The sequence below is a fragment of the Ochotona princeps genome, chromosome 22 (genome assembly GCF_030435755.1).
Source record: "Ochotona princeps isolate mOchPri1 chromosome 22, mOchPri1.hap1, whole genome shotgun sequence".
Taxonomy (NCBI): Eukaryota; Metazoa; Chordata; class Mammalia; order Lagomorpha; family Ochotonidae; genus Ochotona; species Ochotona princeps.
Genome location: NC_080853.1, coordinates 10,101,119 through 10,124,049, shown reverse-complemented (window position 1 = coordinate 10,124,049; position 22,931 = coordinate 10,101,119). Strand labels below are relative to the sequence as shown.

The following is a 22,931-nucleotide window of genomic DNA, read 5'->3' as shown; positions in this document are numbered from 1 at the left end:
GACCCTGGTGTGCTGGGAACAGGTCCTGGGAGGCTTTGACGGGACTCTGGGCGCTCTGAAAGCCTGGTGCCCACTGTCCGATTCCCAGGAGGCTGTGAGATACAGCTGCTCAGACACCATTCCGTGCAGTAGAGCAGTCTGACACCCAGCCAAGAGCAGGACCCACTCCACAGCGCGCTGCACCCGGCGGGGAGGGGTGTGTATGCGTGGCTCCTGCTTTGATGAGCACTGGACCAAGTCTGTCCTGTGGAAGAGCTTTTCACATCAAAAGCCCGTGACTGTCAAAGTGAAGGCGACAGGACAGGGCAGGGGTTGTGGTCAATTGAAAGCGCGAAGTCAGAAGAGACACTCCTCCCCTTGCCTTGGTCCCCTCCAGGCGTCCTGGCCCTCTCGGCTGCTCCACAGCCCTTTGCCTGCTGATCTTGGATCAGTGCGTCTCTGGCAAGAAAACCAACAAGTGGAAGAATTTCCTCTTTGTGTCTCCTTCTCTCTATAAAACTGTTTTTCAAATAAAAATAAATCTTTAAAAAATATAAAAGTAAATAATGAATAATATTCCGTTGTATGAATATACCACATTTTAATTTATCCATTTATTGTTTATTGAACAGCTGGGTTGTTTCTACTTTTGGACTATTGTGAATAACACTACTATGATCATGAGTGTACAAATATCTTTCCAGGGTTCAGTGCAATGGCTCAGCTGGCTAATTCTCTGCCTGCAACTGCCAGCTTTCCGTGTGGGCACCAGTTTGTGTCCCAGTTGCTCCATTTCCAGTCTAGATTCCTGCTCATGGCCTGGGAAAACAATGGAGCATGGCCCACAGACTTGGGACCCTGTACCTATATGGGAGACCTGGAGGGAGCTCCTGGCTCCTGGCTTTGGATTAGCTCATGTCTGGTCATGCAGCCCTTTGGGGAGTGGACCAGAGAATGGAAGATCTTTCTCTCCTTCTCTCTGTAAATCTGCCTTTAAAATAAAAATAAATAAAGCTTAAAAAAATATCCTTCCAGATCCTACTTTCAGCTCTTCTTGATATAATGAAGAACCTTCAAGATTAAATGGAGGGCCCAGCACTATGGTTCAGTGGCTAAATTCTCACGCTGCACACGCTGGGATCCCAAATCGGCGCTGGTTTCTGTTCTGGCTGCTCTACTTCCCATCCATCTCTTTGAAGCAGTGGAGGAAGGCTCAAAGCCTTGGGACCCTGCACCCACAAGGGAGACCGGAAGAAGCTCCTCGCTACTGGCTTTGCATCAGCTCAGCTCCGCCCCATTGCAGCCACTTGGGGAATAAACCAATAGATGAAAGATCCTTCTCTCTGTACATCTTTGTGTAAATCTGCCTTTCCAATAAAAATAAATGAATCTTTTTTAAAAAGAAAGAAGAGAAATTACATGGGAAAGGAAAAATGTGTATTATGAAAAAGCTGTGTAACAAATTAAAAATTTTTTTGCACCAAAATAAACATTTTAGTTCGGTTTTCCACATTTTGAAGTATCCGTGTCTAAACAGAAGTGGTTTCTGGACCATGTGAAAATTCCATTTTTCATTTTTTTCCTGAGGATTTGTTTATTTGAAAGTTATGGAAAGAATTATGGAAAGAGTATCTTCTGCTGGATTACTCTTCACATGGCACCAATGGCTGGGGCAGGACCAGGCCAAGCCAGGAACCCGGAACTCCATCCCGGTCTCCCACATGGGTGCAGGGACCCAAGCACGTAGGACATCTTCCGTTGCTTTCCCAGGTGCATTAGCAGGGAGCTGGATGGGAAGTGGAGCAGCTGAGACTTGAACTAGTGTCCATAATTCAACCCGTTGTTGTGCCCTGTTTTTAATTTTTTCTGAGGAATCGTCATATTGCTTTCTGTAGTAGCTAGCCATCTTATTCCCAGCAGCAGGGCACAGTCATTCTCATTTTTCTATATGTTTGCTGTTTTCTTCACAGTAGCCATCCTCGGGCCTGGCACAATAGCATAGTGGTTAAAGTCCTCACCTTGAACGTGCCAGGATCCCATATGGGCACCGCTTCTAATCCTGGCAGTCCTGCTTCCCATCCAGCTCCCTGCCTGTGGTCTGGGAATACAGTTGAGGATGGCCCAAAAACTTTGGGACCCTGCACCCGCGTGGGAGACCCGGAAGAAGGTCCTGGCTCCTGGCTTCAGATTGGCTCAGCTCCAGCCATTGTGGCCGCTTAGGGAGTGAATCATCAGATGGAAGATCTTCCTCTCTGTCTCTCCTCCTCTTTGTAAGTCTGACTTTGTAATAAAAATAAATAAATCTTTAAAAAAAAAAACAAACAAACAGGGCCCGGCGGCGTGGCCTAGCGGCTAAAGTCCTCGCCTTGAAATCCCCAGGATCCCATATCGGCGCTGGTTCTAATTCCTGGCAGCTCCAATTCCCATCCACCTCCCTGCTTGTGGCCTGGGAAAGCAGTCGAGGATGGCCCAAGGATTTGGGACCCTGCACCCATGTGGGAGACCCGGAAGAGGTTCCTGGTTCCCGGCATCAGATCGGCGCGCACCGGCCCGTGGCAGCTCACTTGGGGAGTGAATCATCGGACGGAAGATCTTCCTCTCTGTCTCTCCTCCTCTCTGTATATCCGGCTTTCCAATAATAATAATAATAAAATCTTAAAAAAAAACCAGTAGCCATCCTCAAGAATGTGAGATTCCCTTCTGTTGTTTTGATTTGTTTGTTTCCTCTCATAGTTTGTGCTTTAGTTTCTTTCCTCATGTCTGTTTTGCATATGGTGAGGTTAACACCGTTACTGTTCAGTTCCATAAGCTTTGAGGAAAACATCGTATTGCATAACTAGTGATCAATAGGTGAATGGTTGTGTAACTGCCCTAACTCCCGCAGCCATCTCTTTGTGGGGAACTCGTCCGCCGTTCTCAGCCGAGGTGGTGCCAGGCCCCAGGGCAGTGCCCTTCCCACTGCTGCATGTGACGGCATCGCACAGCACAGAGCATTACGCTTTGGATTTCCTTCACTCGAGATTCACAAGTGTTGACTGCCCGTAGTTCCTGTGTTTTCATTGTGGTGCAGCACACCCTTATATCAACGCACCACTGTTTATCTAATCATTGTAGGACAGCTGGGCTGGAGTCTGATTTTCTGTTCCTAAACATATCCGTGTGCAGATTTTGGTGGGAATACGGGTTTTATTTCACTTAGACATGCCGAGGAATAGAATTACTGGGTCATGTGCTAATTGCATGTTTAGCTTTGTTAAGAAACTGCCAAACCGCTTTGTGAAGTGGCTGTACTAGTTTATATTCCCACCCTTGGTGGACAAGGGGTCTCATTGTTCCACATGCTTGGTAGCAGTAGGTATTGTTAACTTGTTTGGGCTTTTTTGATGTAGTTGTACCTCATATTTTATTTTTATATGCTTATTTGCCATTTTTCTCTCTTTTTTTCCCTTTATTTTTGACAATCTTTACATAGATGATTAGGGTACAAAGGGTCAAGGGCTACAGGAAAGTAGGTAAGACTATTGTTTCCACATAATTGCTTTTTTTTTCTCTTTTGTATCTGGGGTGAGATGGGAGATAAAGGGAGAACCCCCACCAATTTCATTATTTGAAAATAAGAGTTACCAGTCCATGGGTGGTTCAGTGGTAGAGGTTTGGGTTCAATTGCCGACTCGTGAAACATGCAAAGAGGAGTTACAGAGAGACAGAGGTCTTCCGTCTGCTGCTTCGTTCCCCAAATGGCCGGGCCTGGGCACTGAAGCAAAAGCCAGAAGCTTCTTCATGTGGGTACAGATGTCCCAGCCTTCCCTAAGTGCCATCCTTTGCTTTCCCAAATGAATTAGCAGGGAGTTGAAACTGTAGTGTGGCAGGGGGGACTTAAACTGGCATCCATATGGGATGCCAGTGTTACAGGTGGCAGCTTTACTCCTTGTACCACAATGCCAGTCCTGCCATTTTTATCTTATGTTTAGTAAAGTTTCTGTTCAATTCTTCTGGCTGATTTTTTTATTATTTTATTTTGATAATCTTTACATAGTTGATTAGGGCACAGAGGATCAAGGGCTACAGGAAAGCGGGTAAGACCATTGTTTTCACATTTTCTCTCTCTCGCTCTCTTTTTTTTGTATCTGGGGTGAGAGGGGAGAGAACGGGAGAAGCCCCATCCAGCCTCCCATCCATCCCAGGTCCCCGATGTGGGGCATGCTGCGAGGGCACTCCTCAGGTGGTCTGGTCACTCCAAGCACGATGAAGTCCCTTGAGAATCCACTGGCTGACACAGTCTAGCTTAGAGTCTCTGTTTGCCCAGATTTTCACTGCCTACACAAAACTGGGGTAGTTGATCGATTTGTTTTGTCCTCTGTTCTCTGTTGTTGTACCAGGTGTCCCCTGCAGGTCTCCTGCCTACTTTTAAATTGGATTGTTTTTATACTATTAAGGACTAAGTATAAAATCCGGCTCACTTTATCACACTTATAATTTGCAAATATTTTCTACTTGTCTGTGGTTTATATTTTCATTTGCTTAATTGTGTTTTTTTTAATTTAATTTTATTACAAAGTCAGATATACAGAGAGGAGGAGAGACAGAGAGCAAGATCCTCCGTCCGATGATTCACTCCCCAAGTGAGCTGCCACGGGCCGGTGCGCGCCGATCCGAAGCCGGGAACCAGGAACCCCCTCCAGGTCTTCCCACGGGGGTGCAGGGTCCCAAATCCTTGGGCCGTCCTCGACTGCTTTCCCAGGCCACAAGCAGGGAGCTGGATGGGAATTGGAGCTGCCAGGAATTAGAACCAGCGCCCATATGGGATCCTGGGGCGTTCAAGGCGAGGACTTTAGCCGCTAGGCCACGCTGCCGGGCCCAAAAGAATCAATTCTTAAATTTTGTGAAGTCCTATTTATCTTTTTTTTTTTTTTTTTTTAAGTAGACAATGCTGGGCCCGGTTCAATGGCATAGTAGGTTAAGTCTCTCTGCCTGCGGTGCCAGCATCCCATAATGGCTGCTGGTTCGAGTCTCACCTGTTTCACTTTGAATCCAGCTCCTGGCTAATTGAGCCTGGAAAGACAGTGAAAGATGGTTCATGTTGGGACCCTGCACTCACATGGACAACTGGAAGAAACTTCATCTCCTGGCTTCACACAGGTCCAGCTGTAGCTTTCTGTCTCTCCTCTCTCTGTTAATCTGCCTTTCAAATAAAAATTAGATCTTAAAATATACAGTGCTTTTTTTAATCTGAGAAGTATTTATAGAGTCTTGCTACAGTGGTTTCTTCTAGACTTCAAAACTAGGTCATTCTTTTTTTTAAAATTAATAAAATATTTTATAGACACAAAATATTTAAAAAAATTCACTACCTGGGCCTGGCGGCGTGGCCTAACGGCTAAAGTCCTCGCTTTGAAAGCCCCAGGATCCCATATGGGCGCCAGTTCTAATCCCGGCAGCTCCACTTCCCATCCAGCTCCCTGCTTGTGGCCTGGGAAAGCAGTCGAGGACGGCCCAAAGCTTTGGGACCCTGCACCCGCGTGGGAGACCTGGAAGAGGTTCCTGGTTCCCGGCATCAGATCGGCGTGCACCGGCCCATTGCGGCTCACTTGGGGAGTGAAAACATCGGACGGAAGATCTTCCTCTCTGTCTCTCCTCCTCTCTGTATATCCGGCTTTCCAATAATAATAAATCTTTAAAAAAAAAATTCACTACCTACAGGCCCTATGAATCCTTCACTCATTTTCCCTTATTGATAACATCTTGCATTTCTGCAGCATTCCAGTGAAAGCATGTGTGAATTTATGGGCCCTTGGTCACAGACCTAGTCCTGTTCTGGTATCCCTTGTCATTTCAGGACTATTATATATAAACAGAACCCTAGTATGGATTCTTTCAAGATTGGCTTCCTTGCCCCACTCAGAATAATGCTCTGTTCCATCCAAGTTAATATCTTTGTATTGATAATTTGCTCTTTTTCTGCTGAGTAATATTCCATGGTGTGCATGTAGCACAGTTTATTTACCATTCATCCACTCAAGAACATTGGAACTGCTTCCTATTTAGGGCTCTTGTAAATAAAACTGCCGTTCACATTGGCATACAAGTGTTTGAGTGGACATTTTTCATTTCTTTGGCATATGTGTCAAGAAGTGTGACGGCTGGATCACACGTATACATTTCATATTGTAAGAAACTGCCGTACTCTTCTTCAGGGCAACTATGTCATGTGATATTCTTTTTTAAAAAGATTCACTATGTCATGTTATTATTGTTTTTTTTAAAAAAGATTGTATCACTTGTTTTTATCTGAAAGGTGGATTTACAGAGAGGAGAGACAGAAATATCATCCATCCACTGGTTCATTCCCCAAATAGCCACAAGCAGCCTGGAGCCAAGAGCTGCTTCTGGGTGTCCCCGTGGGGGCAGGGTCCCAAGCACTTGGGTCATTCTTTGCTACTTTCTCAGGCCAATAGCAGGGAGCTGAATGGGAAGTGGGGTCACCAGGACCAGAACCAGCATCCATATGGGATCCCGATGCGTTCAAGGTAAGGACTTTAGCCGCTAGGGCACCGTGCTGGGCCCTCTCGTTTTATATTCTTACCTGTGTGTACCAGGATGCTTCTCTACATCCTGACCATTTCTAGGACAGTCTCTAATGTTTGTTTTAGTTACTTTAAAGATATGTAGTAACATCATAGTTTAAGTAACTGTGGGTGTTGAATGCATTTCAGTGTGTTTACTTACCACCTCTCTATCCTCCAGGGAAACTGCTGTTCATGTTCTTTGCTCTTTTTCTAGTTGGATTTTTTTTTTAAATTTTGATGGAGAGAAAGAAAGACAAAGAGAAAGATCCTCTATCCACTTTGGGTCATTCCCCAAATGGCTATGAGGGTTGGAGCTGAGCTGATCCAACGCCAGCAGCCAGGAGTTTCTTCTGGGTCTCCCATGCAGGTAGAGGGTCTCAAGGCTTTGGGCCATCCTCTGCTGTTTTCCCAGGCTGCAAGAAGGGAGCTGGATGGGAAGTGGAGTAGCCGGATGTGAATTGGCACCATTGTGGGACCCAGGTGCTTGCAGGGTGAGGATTTAGCCACTAAACCATCATGCAGAGCCTGGACTTGTTTGTTTGTACTGTTTACTTTTGAGAGTCCTTTCAGGATGTATAATTTCTAGCTATTTTTTTCCCAAATGCATTCACCTTTACTTTCTTTTTCTTGCCTTATTGTGATGGCTAGAACTTGCAGTAGTATATTGACAAAAGTTGTGGGGGCAGACATTACTGCCTTGTTTTTAAGGGGAAAGGATCCAGTCTTCCACTATTAAGTGTGATGCTAACCATGACTTTACATCAGTGCTTTGTTCAAAGTTGTCTTCCAACCTTAGTTTTTTTTTTTTAAAGACTTATTTATTTTTATTGGAAAGTCAGATATACAGAGAGAAGGAGAGACAGAGAGAAAGGTCTTCCATGCGCTGATTCACTCCCCAAGCGGCCACAATGGCTGGAGCTGTGCTGATCCTAAGCCAGGAGCCAGGAGCTTATTTTGGGTCTGCCACATGGGTGCAGGGTCCCAAGGCTTTGGGCTGTCCAAGCCACAAGCAGGGAACTGGATGGAAAATGGGCTGCCAGGACATGAACTGACGTTCATATGGGATCCTGGCATGTGCAAGGCAAGACCTTTGGCCACTAGGCTACTGCACTGGGCCCAGTTTTTAAATTTATTTTTTAAATCACAAACTGAAACTTAAGTTTGACAATTTTTCCTGCATTCATTGATATCATGTGATTTCCCCCTCATTCTTTATGTGATAGATTACGTTAATTGATTTCTTCATATTGACCCAGGCTTGCACCACTTCGTGGTATGTGATTTGTTTTATATGTTACTGGATGAAATGTTCTAACACAATAGTCCCCTTTCATGCATGGCTTCACTCTACATGTTTTGAGTTACCGTGGTCAACCGTGGCCCAAAAATGTTAAGCGGAAAAAAATCCCAGAAATAAGCCCATCATGAGTTTGAAATTGTACCATTCTGAGTGGTGTGAAACTGACACTGCCCTGCTCTGTCTGCCTGGGCTGTGAATCATCCCTTTGTCCTGTATAACCATGCCGCCCAGTCCACAGTGATTAGCCACTCAGTGACCATGTCTGTTCCCCTGCCCGCTGTGGTGGGGTTGCTTCTGTTCCAGTGACCCTCGCTTCCCTTAGCAACAGCTCCAAAGTGCCAGAGTAGTGATGCTGGCAAGTCCCGAGTGCCAGAGGGAGCCTGTGAGGGAAGAAAGCCCAAGTGCAGTAAGAGTCTTGAAGACAGAGAGCACGTTTGTGTAGTATATATGGTTAGCATTGTCCCGTGTTCTATGGTTGCCATCCGCCTTTTACTGTGCTTGATTATTAGTACAGTACGATAGTAAATGTCGGGCTCATTGCTAACCGGGTTCAGGCGTCCCAAGACAATCTTGAAGCATACGCTTCATGGTTAACTATATTTTGTTGAAATTTTCATGTCTACTTTTATGAGGGTCTGTGTTACATGGGACTTGTACTATATTTGAAGTGGTAGTGTTAGGTAGTAATGAAATTAGTTGCAATATGCAACTAATTATATATAATATATATAATATTATAATATATTATATAAAATACAGACTTCAGGGAAACCACTTAGGATTTTTTTTTTTTAAAGCAAACAAGTAGGGGCCACGTGGTGCTGTAGGCTGTCTCCACCTGTGGCACCAGAATCTCACATAACTGGTTTGTGTCCCAGCTGCTACACTTCACATCCAACTCCCTGCTTTTGACCTAAAAGACAGCATTTTAAAAAATTTATTTTTATCAGAAAGGCAGATTTAGAGAGAGAAGGAGAAACAGAGAGAAAGATTGTCCATCTGCTGGTTCACTGCCCAAGTGGCTGCGATGGAGCCAGTCTGAAGCCAGGAGCTGGGAGCTGCCTCCTGGTTTCCCACAAAGGTGCTGTGTTCTAAGGCTTTGAGCCATCCTCCACCGCCTTCCCATGCTATAAGAGGGGAGCTGGATGCAAAGTAAAGCAGCAAGGACACAAACTGGCACCTAATGGGATACTGGCACTTGCAGGTAGAGGATTATAGCCTATTGCACCATAGTGCTGGCCCCAAAATACACATTTTTAAAAAAGATTAATTTATTTTTTATTGGAAAGTCAGATTTACAGAGAGAAGGAGAGACAGAGAGAAAGATCTTTCATCCACTGGTTCACTCCCCAAGTGGCTGCAACAGCTGGCTCTGAACTGATCCGAAGCCAGGAACCAGGAGTTTCTTCAGGGTCACCCATGTGGATGCGGGGTCCCCCGTGTGAGTGCAGGGTCCCAAGGCTTTGGTCTGTCCTCAACTGCTTTCCCAGGGAGTTGGGTGGGAAATGGAGCAGCCAGGACACAAACCGGCATCTACATTGGATCCTGGCACATACAAGACGAGGACTTTAGGCACGAGGCTACTGTGTTAGGCCCCAAAATACACAATCTTATGCAACTCACTCCAACATGCAGGTGGGCTATAAAACACCTGAACAAATGGAAAGGAATAGAAATCAGACAAAATTTCTTGTTAAACCACAGTGGAATTAAACTAGGTATCAGAAAACGGGAAAATCGCAGGACACTTGCAGATTAAGCAATACACTGTTAAATAGCACATGGATAAAAAAATCTCAAGAGAAATTTTGAAAATATTTTGAACTAAATGAAAATGAGAACACAGCTGATCAAGTTTGTGAGGCACAGGAAAGACTGTGCTTTAAGGAAAGTTTATAACATTCAATGTAGTTGCTGTTGTACAAGAAAAAATTTGAATCAACCTAAGCTTTAGCTTTCTTAGGAAGTGTGAAAGAAGAGGAGTTTAAAAGAAGCAGAGGAAAGGAAGTAATGAAAATTAGAACAGGCAGTCATACGGTACAGCTGTTAAGCCACCCTGGGGGACACCAGCACCCACATCAGTGTGCCTGAGACTCAGTCCTGCCTCCACCTCTGATCCAGCTTCCAGCTAATGCGCCTAGCAGGCAGCAGATTGTGGCCCAAGTACTGGGGTTCCTGCTCCCGTGGGGGACATCCAGGTGGAGTTCCTGGCCCCTGGCTTCGACCTCCGGTAGTCCTGGAAATTTGCAGAATGCACCAGAAGATGGAAAACCTCTCTCTCTCTTTCTCTCTCTTTTGTTGTCACTCTTTCAAAAAATAATAAAACTTAAAATTTGCCAACCTCTAAGAGGTTAACTAAGAGAAAAAAATATGGGAATCATCAGTATTATAAATGAAAGAGAGGATTCTATCAGCGTTGATCCCATGGGCCATCAAAGCAACAGTGAAGGATGCTCTGAACAACACTTAGGTGAGCGGTGCGTACGGTGTGGCATTTCATTTTCGTATTGTCTCCATCTGGATTTGTTTGAAGGTAATATGGACCTCATAAAAGAGGTTAAAAGATGTTCCCTTCTCTTCCATTTTCTGAAAGATACTGTGTAAATTGATATCAAGTCTTCCATTAATGTTGGGTAGAATTTTCTAGTGAAAGGGCCTGAAGCTTTCTGTTTCAGCAGCTCTTTGTTTGCTTTTTTGAAATTTTTACCAAGAAAAAAAAAAATCCTACAAAATAAAATTTTCAAAGTAATTATTTACTTATTTATTTGAAAGACACAGCAAGAGAGAGGGAGGGAGAGAGAGAGAGAGATACCTAGATGAGGCCAAAGCCAGGTGCCCGGAACTTCTTCTTGGTCTCCCACATGAGTGGCTGGGGCCCACACACCAGGGTCATCTTCCCACTGCCTTCGCAGGTACGTCAGCCGGGAGATGGGTCAGAGGCAGAGCAGCTGGGGACTCAAGTTGGAACTCCAGTATGGGATGCAATTAGCATCACAAGCAGAAGCTTAACCCACTATGTCACACCATCACCCAAATTACATTTCTTTAATAGTTAGAAGATTACTTAAATTATCTTTTCATATTGAGTGAGTTAGGGTAATTTGTGGTTTTCAAGGATCTAATCCCTTAACCAAAGTTGTCAAATGTATGTGTGTAGGACTGGTCCTAAAAATTGCCTCTTAATATCTTGTTAATGTTGGGGCCAGCACAATGGCTCAACTTGTTAATCTTCTGCCTGAAAGTGCTGGCATCCCATATGGGTGCTGGTTCATGTTCTGGGTGCTCCACTTCCCACCCAGCTCCCTGCTTACGGCCTGGAAGGCAGAGAGGAGGATTGCCCAAAACCTTGAGACCCTGTAACCTCATGGGAGACGTGGAAGAGGCTCCTTGCTCCTGGCTCCTGGCTTTGGATGAGCTCATTGCAGGCTTGTTGATGTTGATGAAATCTTGTTGTTGATGTTGGTGAAATCTGTAGTGTTAATACGTTGTTGCATTTTAGATATTAACAGTTCAAGTCTTTTCTGTTGTTTGTCAATCTTTTTTCTTGTTTTTTTTTTTTCCAGACAGAATTCATCTTTTTATTCTTACCCTCTTTATTCCTAGAAATTTCCTTTCAGGTGGAGATGTTGCTGGTTATATAATTAAACAACTTGTGCAATGTTTTGCATCCTGTTAGACAAATCATGTCCACAACTCTCTGAGAGACGGCCATCTTCTACCCTGGTCTCCAGCTGAGATGGACAGCCACAGGCACCATGCCACTTTGTAGAACCCTGTGGCTTGATTTGGGGATCTGTAGAACACACCAGAGTTTGCTGAAAGGGGCTTCCCTGCCTGGATGGTGCCCTGAGGCACTGCTTCAGTGTTTGCTGGGATTTGCCAATAGTGTCTTACAATCATATTTCCAGTATCTAATTAGACCAGACTTCCTGGCTGTGTCCCTGGTCCGAGCTGTGCCAGGAAGCCCTGTCTCAGTGGGGCCACTGTCTGCCATGAGAGACTGTAATCCAGGGGCCTGGCTCGTTGACGTCGCACAGTTCTTCCCTTCCTCAACCTCAGCATTGTCAAACCTGGGCAATTCTTTGCCGTGTGTGGCTTGAGGGGTTCTCCTGGGCACTCTAGGACACCTGGTAGCCTCCCTGGCTTCTGCTCGCCAGCAGAGTTGCCAGTAGCAACCTTACCAGCTTTGGCAACTTAACATGTCTCCAGACATTGCCAGCTGTCCCCTGGGAGGCAGTATGACTGTCACCTGAGAACTTTGTTGTTCCTCTCCTGCATTTTGCTGTTAGCTGCAAGGACAAGGAGAGGGCACCTTCATCATTCTGCTCGGGAACCTCCTTCTCCGGATCACCCCTTTCATTAGCTTCCACTGGCAACTGGTGCTAACCCTTGTGCACAACCACGTTTTCCAGGAGTACTGACCTGGTTTCTAGCACGGCCTCGGTGCCGTAACCACACTCTACCGCAGAACCACGATCTCTGGGTTGTCTGTTACTGCACAGCAAAGTCTCCCTGAGACATAGCAGGTGAAAGCCCTACGTGTTCACGGTCTCAATGTGTGTGAGCGTTCCACGCTCACTCCCAGAGCTGCTGTCGGCTAGTCAGTTCCTCAGCATGTGCGCCTTTTCCATGTGACTGCTGAGAGCTTGGCCACTTGCTTCCCCGCAGAATGAGTGACCCCAGTTGAGCCCAGTTGATTAGCCAGTTGAGCCAACGCATTTTTATAGCCCAGATTATAATGTGTCTTGTTGAATTTTGGGTGTGTAATTGAAAAGAACATTAATTATATCATTGTTATGTAAACTATTATGAAAGTATCAATTAGAAACAAGTTAGTGATAATGTTAAGGTTTTCTATGTACCCTTACTTTTTTGGCGTACTTCTTTTATTGATTACTGAGAGAGAAGCGTTGACTGTGCTAAGTATAATACAGATTTTTCTAATAATATTATTTTCATGTCTATTGTTTTGACTTAATGTATTTCTGAAGCTCTGCTGTTAGGTGTATAGTACTTATGGTTATTAAGTCTTCTTGGTAAACTGAACTTTGATTATTATGTAATGTTTCTGTTTGTCTTTCTTCTGAAGTCCACTTGTCTGATATTAACATGACCCCTCTACAAGCCTTGATTAGTGATGATAGGGGCTATTTTATTCCATCCATTTGCTGCTGCATTTTTTTTGGAAGAGTTTTGCATTTTTTTCTCTTATTTTCTTAAAGATTTATTTTTATTTGAAAGGGAGATTTACAGAGTGAAGGAGGGACATAGAGAGAGATCTTCCATCTGATGGTTCACTCCTCAAATGCCTACAATAGTTGGAGCTGGCATGATTTGAAGCCAGGAACCAGGAGCCTCTTCTGGGTCTCCCACATGGGTGGGAGGCCCAAGGACTTGAGCTGTCATCCACTGCTTTTTCAGGCCATCAGCAGCAACCTGGACTGGAAGTAGAGCAGTTTGGACTTGAATTGGAACTCAACACTGCAGAGGACTGGTGTGTTGAGTCACCATGCTGGCTCCAGCATTTTTTTTTCTTCTAAAGTTTATATATTTGGATTTGAAATGCAAAACACAGAGAGGGAGACAGAGATCTTCTACCCACTGGTTCACTCCCTAAATGGTCACAGCAGCCAAGCTGGACCAGACTAAATTCAGGAACCAGTAAGTTCATGTGGGGCATGTGATTGGCAAACTCAAGTACTTGAGCCATTATTCATTCCTTCCTGATGCATTAGCAGAGAGCTTCATCAGAAGTGGAATCACTAGTATTTGAACAGACACTCAGATATGGGATGCCAGTGTTACAGGCAGTGGCTTAATCCACTGTGCCACTCCACCAGCCCCATCCTTCTACTTACTAAATCTTTCTTGTTCGCAGTAGCTCTTATATTTATAATACATATTTCTAGTTAATTACTGTGTGCCTTCAAGTGTCATATCACTTCTTATATAATCTAAGGATGCTTTAATATTTCTAGTCCCTCGGGCCCAGCACAGTGGCCTAGCGGCTGAAGTCCTTACCTTGAACGTGCCGGGATCCCATGTGGGCGCCGGTTCTAGTCCTGGCAGGCCCTGCTTCCCATCCAGCTCCCTGCTTGTGGCCTGGGAAAGCAGTTCAGGACAGCCCAAAGCTGTCGTAGCTGGCGTAGCACCAGCCGTTGCGGTCACTTGGAGCGTGAGTCATCAGATGGAAGATCTTCCTCTCTGTCTCTCCTCCTCTCTGTATATCTGACTTTGCAATAAAAAATAAATAAATATTAAAAAAAAATATTTCCGGGCCCGGCACAATAGTGTAGCGGTTAAAGTCCTCGCCTTGCACGCACCAGGATCCCATATGGGCACTGGTTCTAATCCCGGCTGTCCTGCTTCCCGTCCAGCTCCCTGCTTGTGGCCTGGGAAGAGTCTCCTCGCTCCTGGCTTTGGATTGGCACAGCTCTGGGTATTGTGGCTGCTTAGGGATTGAATCAACGGATGGAATATCTTCCTATCAATCTTTCCTCCTCTCTGTATATCTGACTTTCCAGAAAAAAAAATCTTAGAAAAAAAAAAGATATCCTCCGGGGTGGGCATTGTAGCACAGCGAGTTAAGCTGCTCCTGTGGCATCAACATCCCTGGCAGAGCAGGCTTTTTGTTTCACTCTGTGTTCAGCTTGAGTAGTTTCCTGGTGTCCTGTCTGCAAGTTTATGGCTTCTTCTCTCAGCTCTGTTGACTTTACTGAGGAGCCTGGCTGAGGCATTCCTCAAGTCTCCCGTTGGTGTGGGGGTATTTCTCCAGCATTGCCTGATGACTGATTCTTTTTAAAATAATCTCCTCTCTGCCTTTTGCTCATTTATGTTGTCTACATTTTCTGCAAGAGCCTTTTGCAAATTAGCTGTAGGTGTGTTAAGCTTTGTCAAGGAAATGCAACATCTGGCTTTTGCATCTGCCCTGCTTTCTCTTTAAACAACACTACATTTTGTTTTTGTTTGTGACTAAAAATGTGTGTCTCTGTTTTCGAGTGCAGTGGCCTTGCAGATGCTGTGTGCAGACTAACAGTGTGTAGTGTGAGGATTGAGTCGGACTGGTTAGGATCCAGGGGGGTGTGGTCCAGGGATCACCTCAGCCTCCCACAGAGGCTGCATAGTCACGCTGGCTGCACGAGGCTTTCAGCAGTCCCACCAGCACCATAGTTGGACATGCCCTGTCCATCTTCTCCTGCTGCTGCCCCCGGAGCCAGGGCTGAGCTCCAGCCTCTGGTTGGGGGCGCCTGTCCGTCTTTGGAAGTCAGGATAACTGGTTGTTCTCGTGACCGTGGCTCTCTGATGGGTCTGACAAAAGTTATGATTTTTGTGGAGGCCTCAGCAATTTTAAAAACGGCTGTTAGTATGGTAGTAATGATGCCCTTCCCAGATGTCTCGGCCTCGCTGGGAGCCAGAAGTCTTGGGCTGTCTGCTCTCCGCGGCTCTGCTCGTGTCCCTGTCCCTCCAGTGCTCACCCAGTTCCCTCCAGGGTGACACCAAGGGCGCTGCCTCAGTGATTTCTCTCTTGGATGTTCTACCTACTTCCTTCACATCTTCTTGTGGCAAATACCTGGCAAAAAGAAGGGACAGAGTTGCTGATACTTCAACACCTTGGGTTCAGAATACCCATGGGGCCCTATTTCCAGGGATAAGTCTGAAAACAGAGGCGCCGGCCGTCCCACTCCTGAGTCGGCCTCGATCGTCTGTGCTGGAAAACAGGACAGTTAGCGACTGTTGTGCTGCTTGGCAGGTGAAGACTAAGCCATCTCAGGAGGTGGCTTGCCCACATTCAACTCCAGTTGCATCACTTGCTGGCTCTGGGGCCCCAGACCAGATGCTTTACATCTCTGTCCCTCAGTTTCTGGATCTGTAAAATGGACAAATAATAGAACTTGCCGATTAGGACTGTGGAGAGCCAGGTATGGCAAGCACATAGGATTGTCACAGGTTGATGAACTCATGTTAACCACAAGGTTTACTTTCTGTGGTTTTGGAAATGCCTGGAACCATTCTCTCCCTCTCTCAGAACCCACTGCTATCAGAACAGCTCCTGGCTACTGAATATCTACAAAGTGCCCAAGGCCTGGAGGAAGCATTTGCAAAGATTCTGGGAGTGGGGTCCATTATTCCTATGGAATGGCCAAGGAGATGAAGGCTCTTTGGAGGTAAATGTTTGCCCAGCTGGCTACAGGCAGCAGCAAGCAGGTTGATAGCCCTGCAGGACTCACTGGACTGCAGCACCTGGGCTCGGGACCACTTGCCTTGTTGCCTCCCACGAGCTGCTTTCCACTCTTGTAAAGCAGTGGGCGGATTGCCTGCTGCATTTACCTCCCCATCTCCTCCCGGGATGCACCCAACCTAAGAGGCAGCTTCCGGTATTGCAGAGCGCTGGTCTGGGCCTTTTCTTTTTCTTCTTTTTAAAAAAAGATTATTATTATTTTTTTAATAGTACAGTCAGATATACAGAGAGAAGAGACAGAGGAAGATCTTCCATCCGATGATTCACTCCCTAAGTGACTGCAACAGCCAGAGCTGTACCGATCCAAAGCCAGGAGCCAGAAACTTCCTCCGGGTCTCCCTTGGTACCTTGCAGGGTCCAAGACTTTGGGCAGTCCTAGACTTGTTTTCCCAGACCACAAAACAGGGAACTGGATGGGAGGCGGGGCTGCTGGGATTAGAACCAGAGCTATATGGGATCCTGAGGACTTTAGCCGCTAGGCCACCACAAGGTTTTTCACACTCTCATCAACCCCCCTACACACACACCTTCTACCGCTTGGTGAACTCCTGTCTCCAAGCCTCAGCCCAGCCCTGCCGGGATAGATTTTAACCACCCAGGGATCTGGGCCGGGACGGCCCAGCAGACTCTGTTCTCAGCTGGGAACAGCCACCGCCCGCCAGAGTGAGTCCAGGAAAACCAGTTAGAAAGGAAAGGCTGCAGTGGACTGGAAAAATGTTAAGGGAAGCGAAGTCGACAGGAAATGGAGGTGTATTTTAATGTGGGCGGCAAGGGAAAGGGAGGTACCAAAGATGACGCCCAGATCCTGGCTTGCTCGCGGATGTTTGTTGAATGAATTATGGAGCGACCCTGGGGTAGGAGCATCTCAGGTTGTCACCCACCCCTGCTTCTGGTCCCCACGCTGCTGCTGCTTTGCTAATACAGAGAAGGATAGGTGGGGGGCGGGGGAGAGAAAACCGGCAGAGTCTTGGTCCAGGGGATGCTAGGTTGGGCACTTCCAACCCAGCTTCGAGCCAGGAGGCGCTGTGAAGGGGCACAGGCGTTACCCATCTTGGCTGGCAGTCGCTAGCTCTGCGCCTCCGCCCCAGCCGGAAGGGACAGACAGCACCCCTCTTAACACCATGGAGAGGTGTTGGCCCCTCGCCCGCGTCTAGGGGCGCGGTGCAGTGGCCCTCCCCTCCGGTCCTGACCCGCCTGGTTCCGGCGCCCACCCCGCCCAGTGCGCTGGGACGCTGGGCGGTGGCTGCCTAGTCCCGGAGCCAGGCATCGAGAGCAGCGGGGGTGAGTTCAGGGTCCAGGGTTGTCTACTAAATTCAGTGCACCTGCCGAACTGAGTCGCTCAGAGTCTGTGCCCACTCTGGTGGGTCCCACCACCATCCCCCTCCCCGGCGAGCGCCTTCTGGAATGCACACATAAGTGCGGCAAGTGTCGCCGAGGGCGCAGCGAGTCAGGGTGCATGGGCGCTGCCGGGAGTGGGAGAGCAGCAAGTGTGCGTGGGCAGAGCCGGCGCGTGGGACCGCAGCGCGGCGGGGGCACCGCAAGTGCAGCGGAGCGCGGCGAGGAGCGCGCGGGCGTCGGCGGCGAGGGCGGAGTACCGCCGAGTCCGCCTGGGTGCGGGGAGGAAGGATGCGTGCGGGTAACTTTTTGCCCGCCCTGGAAGTAGGAGCAGTCGCGCTCCCAAGGGCTGCTGCCCACCGCCCGGCGAGCCGCGGGCGAGAGTGCCCGCCGCCGCCCCTCCCCCACTTCCGCCTCCCGCCTCTTCCTCGTTCCCGGCTCCCAGGGCCCATCGGTCCCGGGGGAGACTCGGAGGCGCAGCCCCGCCCCGGCCCGGCGCGGCTCGCTCCCACGCCCCCGCCGCCGCTGCCTCGCCGGAGCGGACAGACTGAGTCAGCGGGGGCGCCTGGCGCTGCAGGTAGGGGCTCCGGCAGCGGTGGGCGCAGGTGCTGTGGGGGAGCGCGGAGGGCATGGTGGCTGATGGGGTAGGGCCGGGAGGGGCAGCGCTCCTTTGCCCTCCCTTGCTGAAGCAGAGGGTCCCTTTTTAGGGAATTCTTTTCCTTCTTGCCTACTGTGGTGCGGGTGGGGCTGTCTGGCTGCTCTTCCTTTAGCTGGATCCCACCGGGACTCCTGGCAGCCTCCGACCCCCTCCTTAATCCCAAACCCTTCATCCCCTCCCCAGCACCTATAGTCGGGTAAACAACTGCCTTGGTCAACTCCCAGTTCCTTGGGCCCAGGAGAGGAGCCCCTTCACTCTTGTGACACCATCGGGGTTAGGAGGAGGGGAGAGAGGGGTCGTCCACCCCTGACAGCGCCCCCACCATGTCCCTCTCCCTCTCCCTCCCCCGCCCTGAGAGCCAACAGCCCCAGGGGCCCCGGGTATTTTTAGCGTGGTGACCTGTGCGGCAGCTCTCAGAGCCTTTCCCAGGAATCGGCGTCAGCGCCTCCCTCCTCCGTGGCCACACCGTGCCCGCACGCTTCCGTGGCCCTGCATGGCCTCACTTGGGTTTGGGTCCCTCTGGAGCCGGCCAGCATCCCGGATAGGCTGGGTCCTGTCCCTGGGCGGAGTGTGGAAGGCAGCCATGCAGGATGAAGATCTCAGGTCGTTATGCCAGCACCTCTCCTGGCCTCGGTGATGGGCTCGGGGCAGAATGCCAGGAAAGGGAATAAAGTCGCTGGGCATGGGCTTGCCAGCAGCTCTGAGGCTGTGGGACTGGTCTGAATGGGACCCCAGGCTGCCCTGCTGCTGTGTGTGTACTTACTAACCAGAGGAGGGGAGCCTCTCCTGGGGGGGAGTTGATGGTGGCCATCCCCTGAACCGTGCACCTTCATGGCTGTGTCTTGTACGTGAGGTAGGCAGAAGGAAGGTGCCATTTTCAGATGGGCAGAGCCAAGGCTGGAAGTCGCCACTGTAACTTCAGGGCAAGGGTTTGGAAGGGGTGGTGGGAGTGGGGAGCAGTGTGTAGGGAGAGGGGGGTTGCTCTACCTTTGGGTGCAGGGTGGGGGTGAGGAACCAGGGGAGAGACCCCTTCCCATCCCCAACACTGCCCTGCCCTCCTCCCTGGAGCTGGTCCTGGCAGTGGAGAAGGCGCTGCCTGCTGAAGCCTGGACCAGCCCCTTGAGCCCCTCGCTGAAGGGCACCACACTGAGCCGTTGCTTGGCTGCCTTCCCTGAGGACAGAGGACCTCTGGCTGTGCCTGGAACTGGCCTCCCCTTTGTGGAGCTAAGGCAAGCCCTGCCCTGCCCCTGTGTGAGACTTGAGCATTTATAGAATGCACTGGATTTCAGGGAAGGGGGAAGAGGTGGCCAAGGCTGAAAGTGTCCAGGCTGGCCCCAGAAGCCCCCACTGCAAGGGGGCTGACTCAGGCAACCCAAGCCCCAGTGTTCTCTCCTAACCTCACCACTGTACTTACTGGCCCTGCTCCTCTTCCCCTCCCCCTGCCAGGAGCTGAGATGGACCCAAACCCTCGGGCAGCCCTGGAGCGCCAGCAGCTCCGCCTGCGGGAGAGGCAGAAGTTCTTCGAGGATATTTTACAGCCAGAGACAGAGTTTGTCTTTCCTCTGTCCCACCTGCACCTTGAGTCCCAGAGACGTGAGTTCCTGTATCCCAAGAGCAGGGCTGGGTAGGGAAGATGACCTGTGGATCCTGCGTCTTGGGGCATGCCCCTCCCCTTGTTTCCTTGGTCTGTTGGTCTTCTAACCTGGACCCAACATGGCCATCATGCTCACTCCAGCCAGGTCCCGGTTCCTGACTTGCCTCTCCCTGATCCACAGCTCCCATAGGTAGCATCTCTTCCATGGAAGTGAATGTGGACACACTGGAGCAGGTAGAACTGATTGACCTCGGAGACCAGGATGGAGCGGATGTGTTCTTGCCCTGTGAAGACCCTCCGCCCACCCCTCAGACGGGTAGGCCCCAGCTTTAGGGACTCGGGCTCTGGGCTGGGGAAGCACACGAGTAAGGGGCTGGAAGTGATGGTGGCTACCAAGGCAACAGGTGCCTGCATTGATTTCTGGCAGTTGGCCCTGTGGGGACACTAAATTATTGATAGCCAATCAGAATTCCAGGTGTACCCAACCTCTGTTTGGTCTTTTTAATTTTGTGAGATGAATGCAGTCACTGATTAAGCTAACTTAAAATGTTTACGCTGGACAACTGAAGCAGTTTTAGTCCTCGCAATATTTACGGAACACTGCTCTGGGTTCCCAGTACTTTGCTAAAATAACTTTACATGCGTTACGTTAATGCTTACAACATTCTATCAGGGCAGGTGGCACTCCCTATTTTATCCTATTTTTAAGGTAATTTATTTATTTGAAAGGCCAGTAGACAATGAGCTCCCATCTGCTTAATGGTTCACTCCCTGAATGCCCACATCAGTGGGAGCTGGAAGCCTGGAGCTCTGCCCAGAGCACCTGGGTGTGTGACAGGAACCCAATTCCTGCTGCTGTCACCACTGCCTCCCAGGATCCTCATCAGCAGGAAGCTGGAATCAGGAGCTGGAGTGGGCATGAAACCCAGGCGTTCCAGTAGCTCAATTCTAGGCTGAATGCCTGCCCCAATCACTAAAGGACCCTAGGTTCAGACAATGGCCACATAGCTACAAAGTGGGCAAATGAGGACGCAAGCCAGATCTGACTGACTGCAGAGCATGTGTGGGGGGCTGGTGAGATAGATGCTCTGTTATTTGGAATCGCTTACCATACCAGACACTCTCAGATATTATCATCAAAACCCTTGAGGAATGCAGCAGCAGAGTCCTCAGGAGGTGACCTGCCCCAAGCTCCTGTGCGGCTAGCAGGGGACCTGGGTGGAGCCAGACCTCCTGCGTTGGATGACCTGACTCAGGAGCCCAAATGGGTTGGGATGACAAAGTGACTTCGGACAATTCCCACCCCTTCTGGGCTTCCATTTCTCCTGACCACAGCATCTCTCAGGGTTCCCGGAAGCCTTCTATGGCCCTGACTAGCTTCTTGTCTCTGAGCAGGGGTGGACAGCCACACAGAGGAGCTGAGCCTGCCGATACCCATGTCCGACAGGACCACATCCCGGACCTCTTCCTCATCTTCTGACTCCTCTGCCAACCTGAACAGCCCAAATCCAAGTGACGATGGAGCAGACACGCCTTTGGCACAGTCCGATGAGGAAGAGGATGGGGGTGATGGAGGGGCAGAACCTGGAGTCTGCAGTTAGCCCCGGGCCCCTCCTACAGACTGACAGAGCTGGTGGCTCTCATTGGGAGGACCTGGGCCCAGACCAGACTACCTGCAGTAGGCCCCAGGAGGACGGGACGGTGGGACGGTGCAGCTCTCTGAGAACTAACCCTCTCCTGCTTTTCTGCTAACCACTTCCTGCCAGGGCTGTGGTGGGACTTGCCAGGGAGGAGATGGAAGACCAAGTGAGATGAGATGCCACTGCCTTTCTCAGCACTCCTCCCTGCCCCACACAATCCTACAGTTTTCTCATTGGGTCCGTGAAGCCAGCACCTCTAAGCGGACGTGAACTCCTTAGGACTCTAAGTGAGGTGGTCCTTCAGCCATCCTTTTTGGAACAGGGCACAGTATAACTAATAAATCAATAACAACATACTGAGCATTCCTTTTCATTTTCCACATTGCAGAGCTAATCGGGCCCTTTATACATCCAGCTCTGTGACCAACACTAAATCCCAGTTGTGCATTTGACGCACCCAATCATGAAATACTCGCTGCACATTCATGCTAGATATTTGGAAAAGTTTGGAGCAGGACAGGCTGTGCCCCTTGCCTTCATGGAGCTTCCTACCCGCGGAGGAGAAAGCTCACAGCGTAATAGCAAAGTATCTTGACAGGGAACTGCTGTAGCACCACATGGCTTCAGGGAGTTCATGGAAAACAGAATTAAAAGGTGCCAATTTGTGTACAAAAAGATTTTAATGTCTACACATAATACGTATAGTCTGTGAGCTTTCTGAAGACCCCCTGGTACCAGAAAATAAGGGCATTATAGCTTAGCTTGTGTGGACCTTGAAGAGCTGTGGTTTGAACTGAGGTCTGAAGGATGCCTAGAGGGAAGCCGGGACAGGGATGGGAATGATCAGGCACAAAGGGTGGGTTCTGAAGACCACAAGGAGGGACAAGAAATGCATTTGGTTTGGCTGAAATTTTGGACGTGATGAGGGGAAGGGAAAAGACTGACAAGGTTAGGTTGTGAAATGCCTGGAAGCCTGTGTTGAGTTTCATTTTGACTAATAAAAGAGCATGACTTCAGAAGTAAGTTCATTTCCTCATATAAAAGACGTCCAGGATACAGTGCTCTATGGAAGCTCCATGTTGTGGTGCCCTGGACTCCTGTGTGGCTCTTCTTGCTCATCCATGTGAAGTATGAGCTTGCATTCTCACTGATGCCTCATGTCTAAAATGGCTGCCAGAGCCCTAGGCACCATGACCTTGAAACTGGTGGAAGCTGAAGAAATGGAGGATGGGCAGAGGGCATTAAGTGCTTTTGGATGGACTGGTGCAGTGGCATAACACATATAACCTATGGTACCCACATCCCATATGGGCATTGGTTCATGTCTTGGTTGCTCCGCTTCCCACCCAGCTCTCTGCTCATGGCCTGGGCAAGTGGTGGAGGATGGCCCAAAGTCCTTGGGGCCCCTACACCCATGTGGAAGACCCAGAAGAAGTTCCAGGTTTCCACCTTTGGACCAGCCCAGCTCTGGCTGTTATGACCATTTGGGGGAATGAGGCAGCAGATGGAAGATCTCTTTCTGTCTCTGTAACTCTGCCTTTCAAATAAAAATAAATCTTTTTAAAAAAGAAGTGTTTTTGGAAGTTCTAACCAATAGCATTATCTAGGAGGGAAATTGTG

At 48.9% G+C, this 22,931-nt stretch overlaps 2 protein-coding genes across 2 annotated transcripts in view; both read left to right on the top strand.

Moving 5' to 3' along the window:
• SYS1 (SYS1 golgi trafficking protein) overlaps nt 1-19,629 on the top strand; it is a 33,278-nt gene extending 13,649 nt beyond the window's left edge. Inside the window, exon 3 of the mRNA XM_058679357.1 lies at nt 19,524-19,629. Coding sequence (XP_058535340.1) covers nt 19,524-19,530 — 7 coding nt within the window. The 3' untranslated portion in view covers nt 19,531-19,629. The remainder of the gene's footprint in view (nt 1-19,523) is intronic.
• DBNDD2 (dysbindin domain containing 2) lies at nt 17,587-21,331 on the top strand. Its single transcript, XM_004585848.3, has 4 exons — nt 17,587-17,996; nt 19,524-19,670; nt 19,853-19,987; nt 21,064-21,331. Exons 1-4 carry the CDS (start codon nt 17,711-17,713, stop codon nt 21,270-21,272), a joined length of 777 nt encoding a protein of 258 aa, XP_004585905.2. The 5' UTR covers nt 17,587-17,710; the 3' UTR covers nt 21,273-21,331.
• The last annotated feature ends 1,600 nt before the right edge of the window (nt 21,332-22,931 follow it).

What these genes read in the sequence shown, in the direction of transcription:
- DBNDD2 (XM_004585848.3), top strand. Translation starts at nt 17,711, where the DNA reads ATGCGTGCGGGTAACTTTTTGCCCGCCCTGGAAGTAGGAGCAGTCGCG. An exon ending in GGGGGCGCCTGGCGCTGCAG is followed by an intron (nt 17,997 to 19,523) that starts GTAGGGGCTCCG and finishes TCCCCCTGCCAG; the next exon opens with GAGCTGAGATGGACCCAAAC. An exon ending in GCACCTTGAGTCCCAGAGAC is followed by an intron (nt 19,671 to 19,852) that starts GTGAGTTCCTGT and finishes CCTGATCCACAG; the next exon opens with CTCCCATAGGTAGCATCTCT.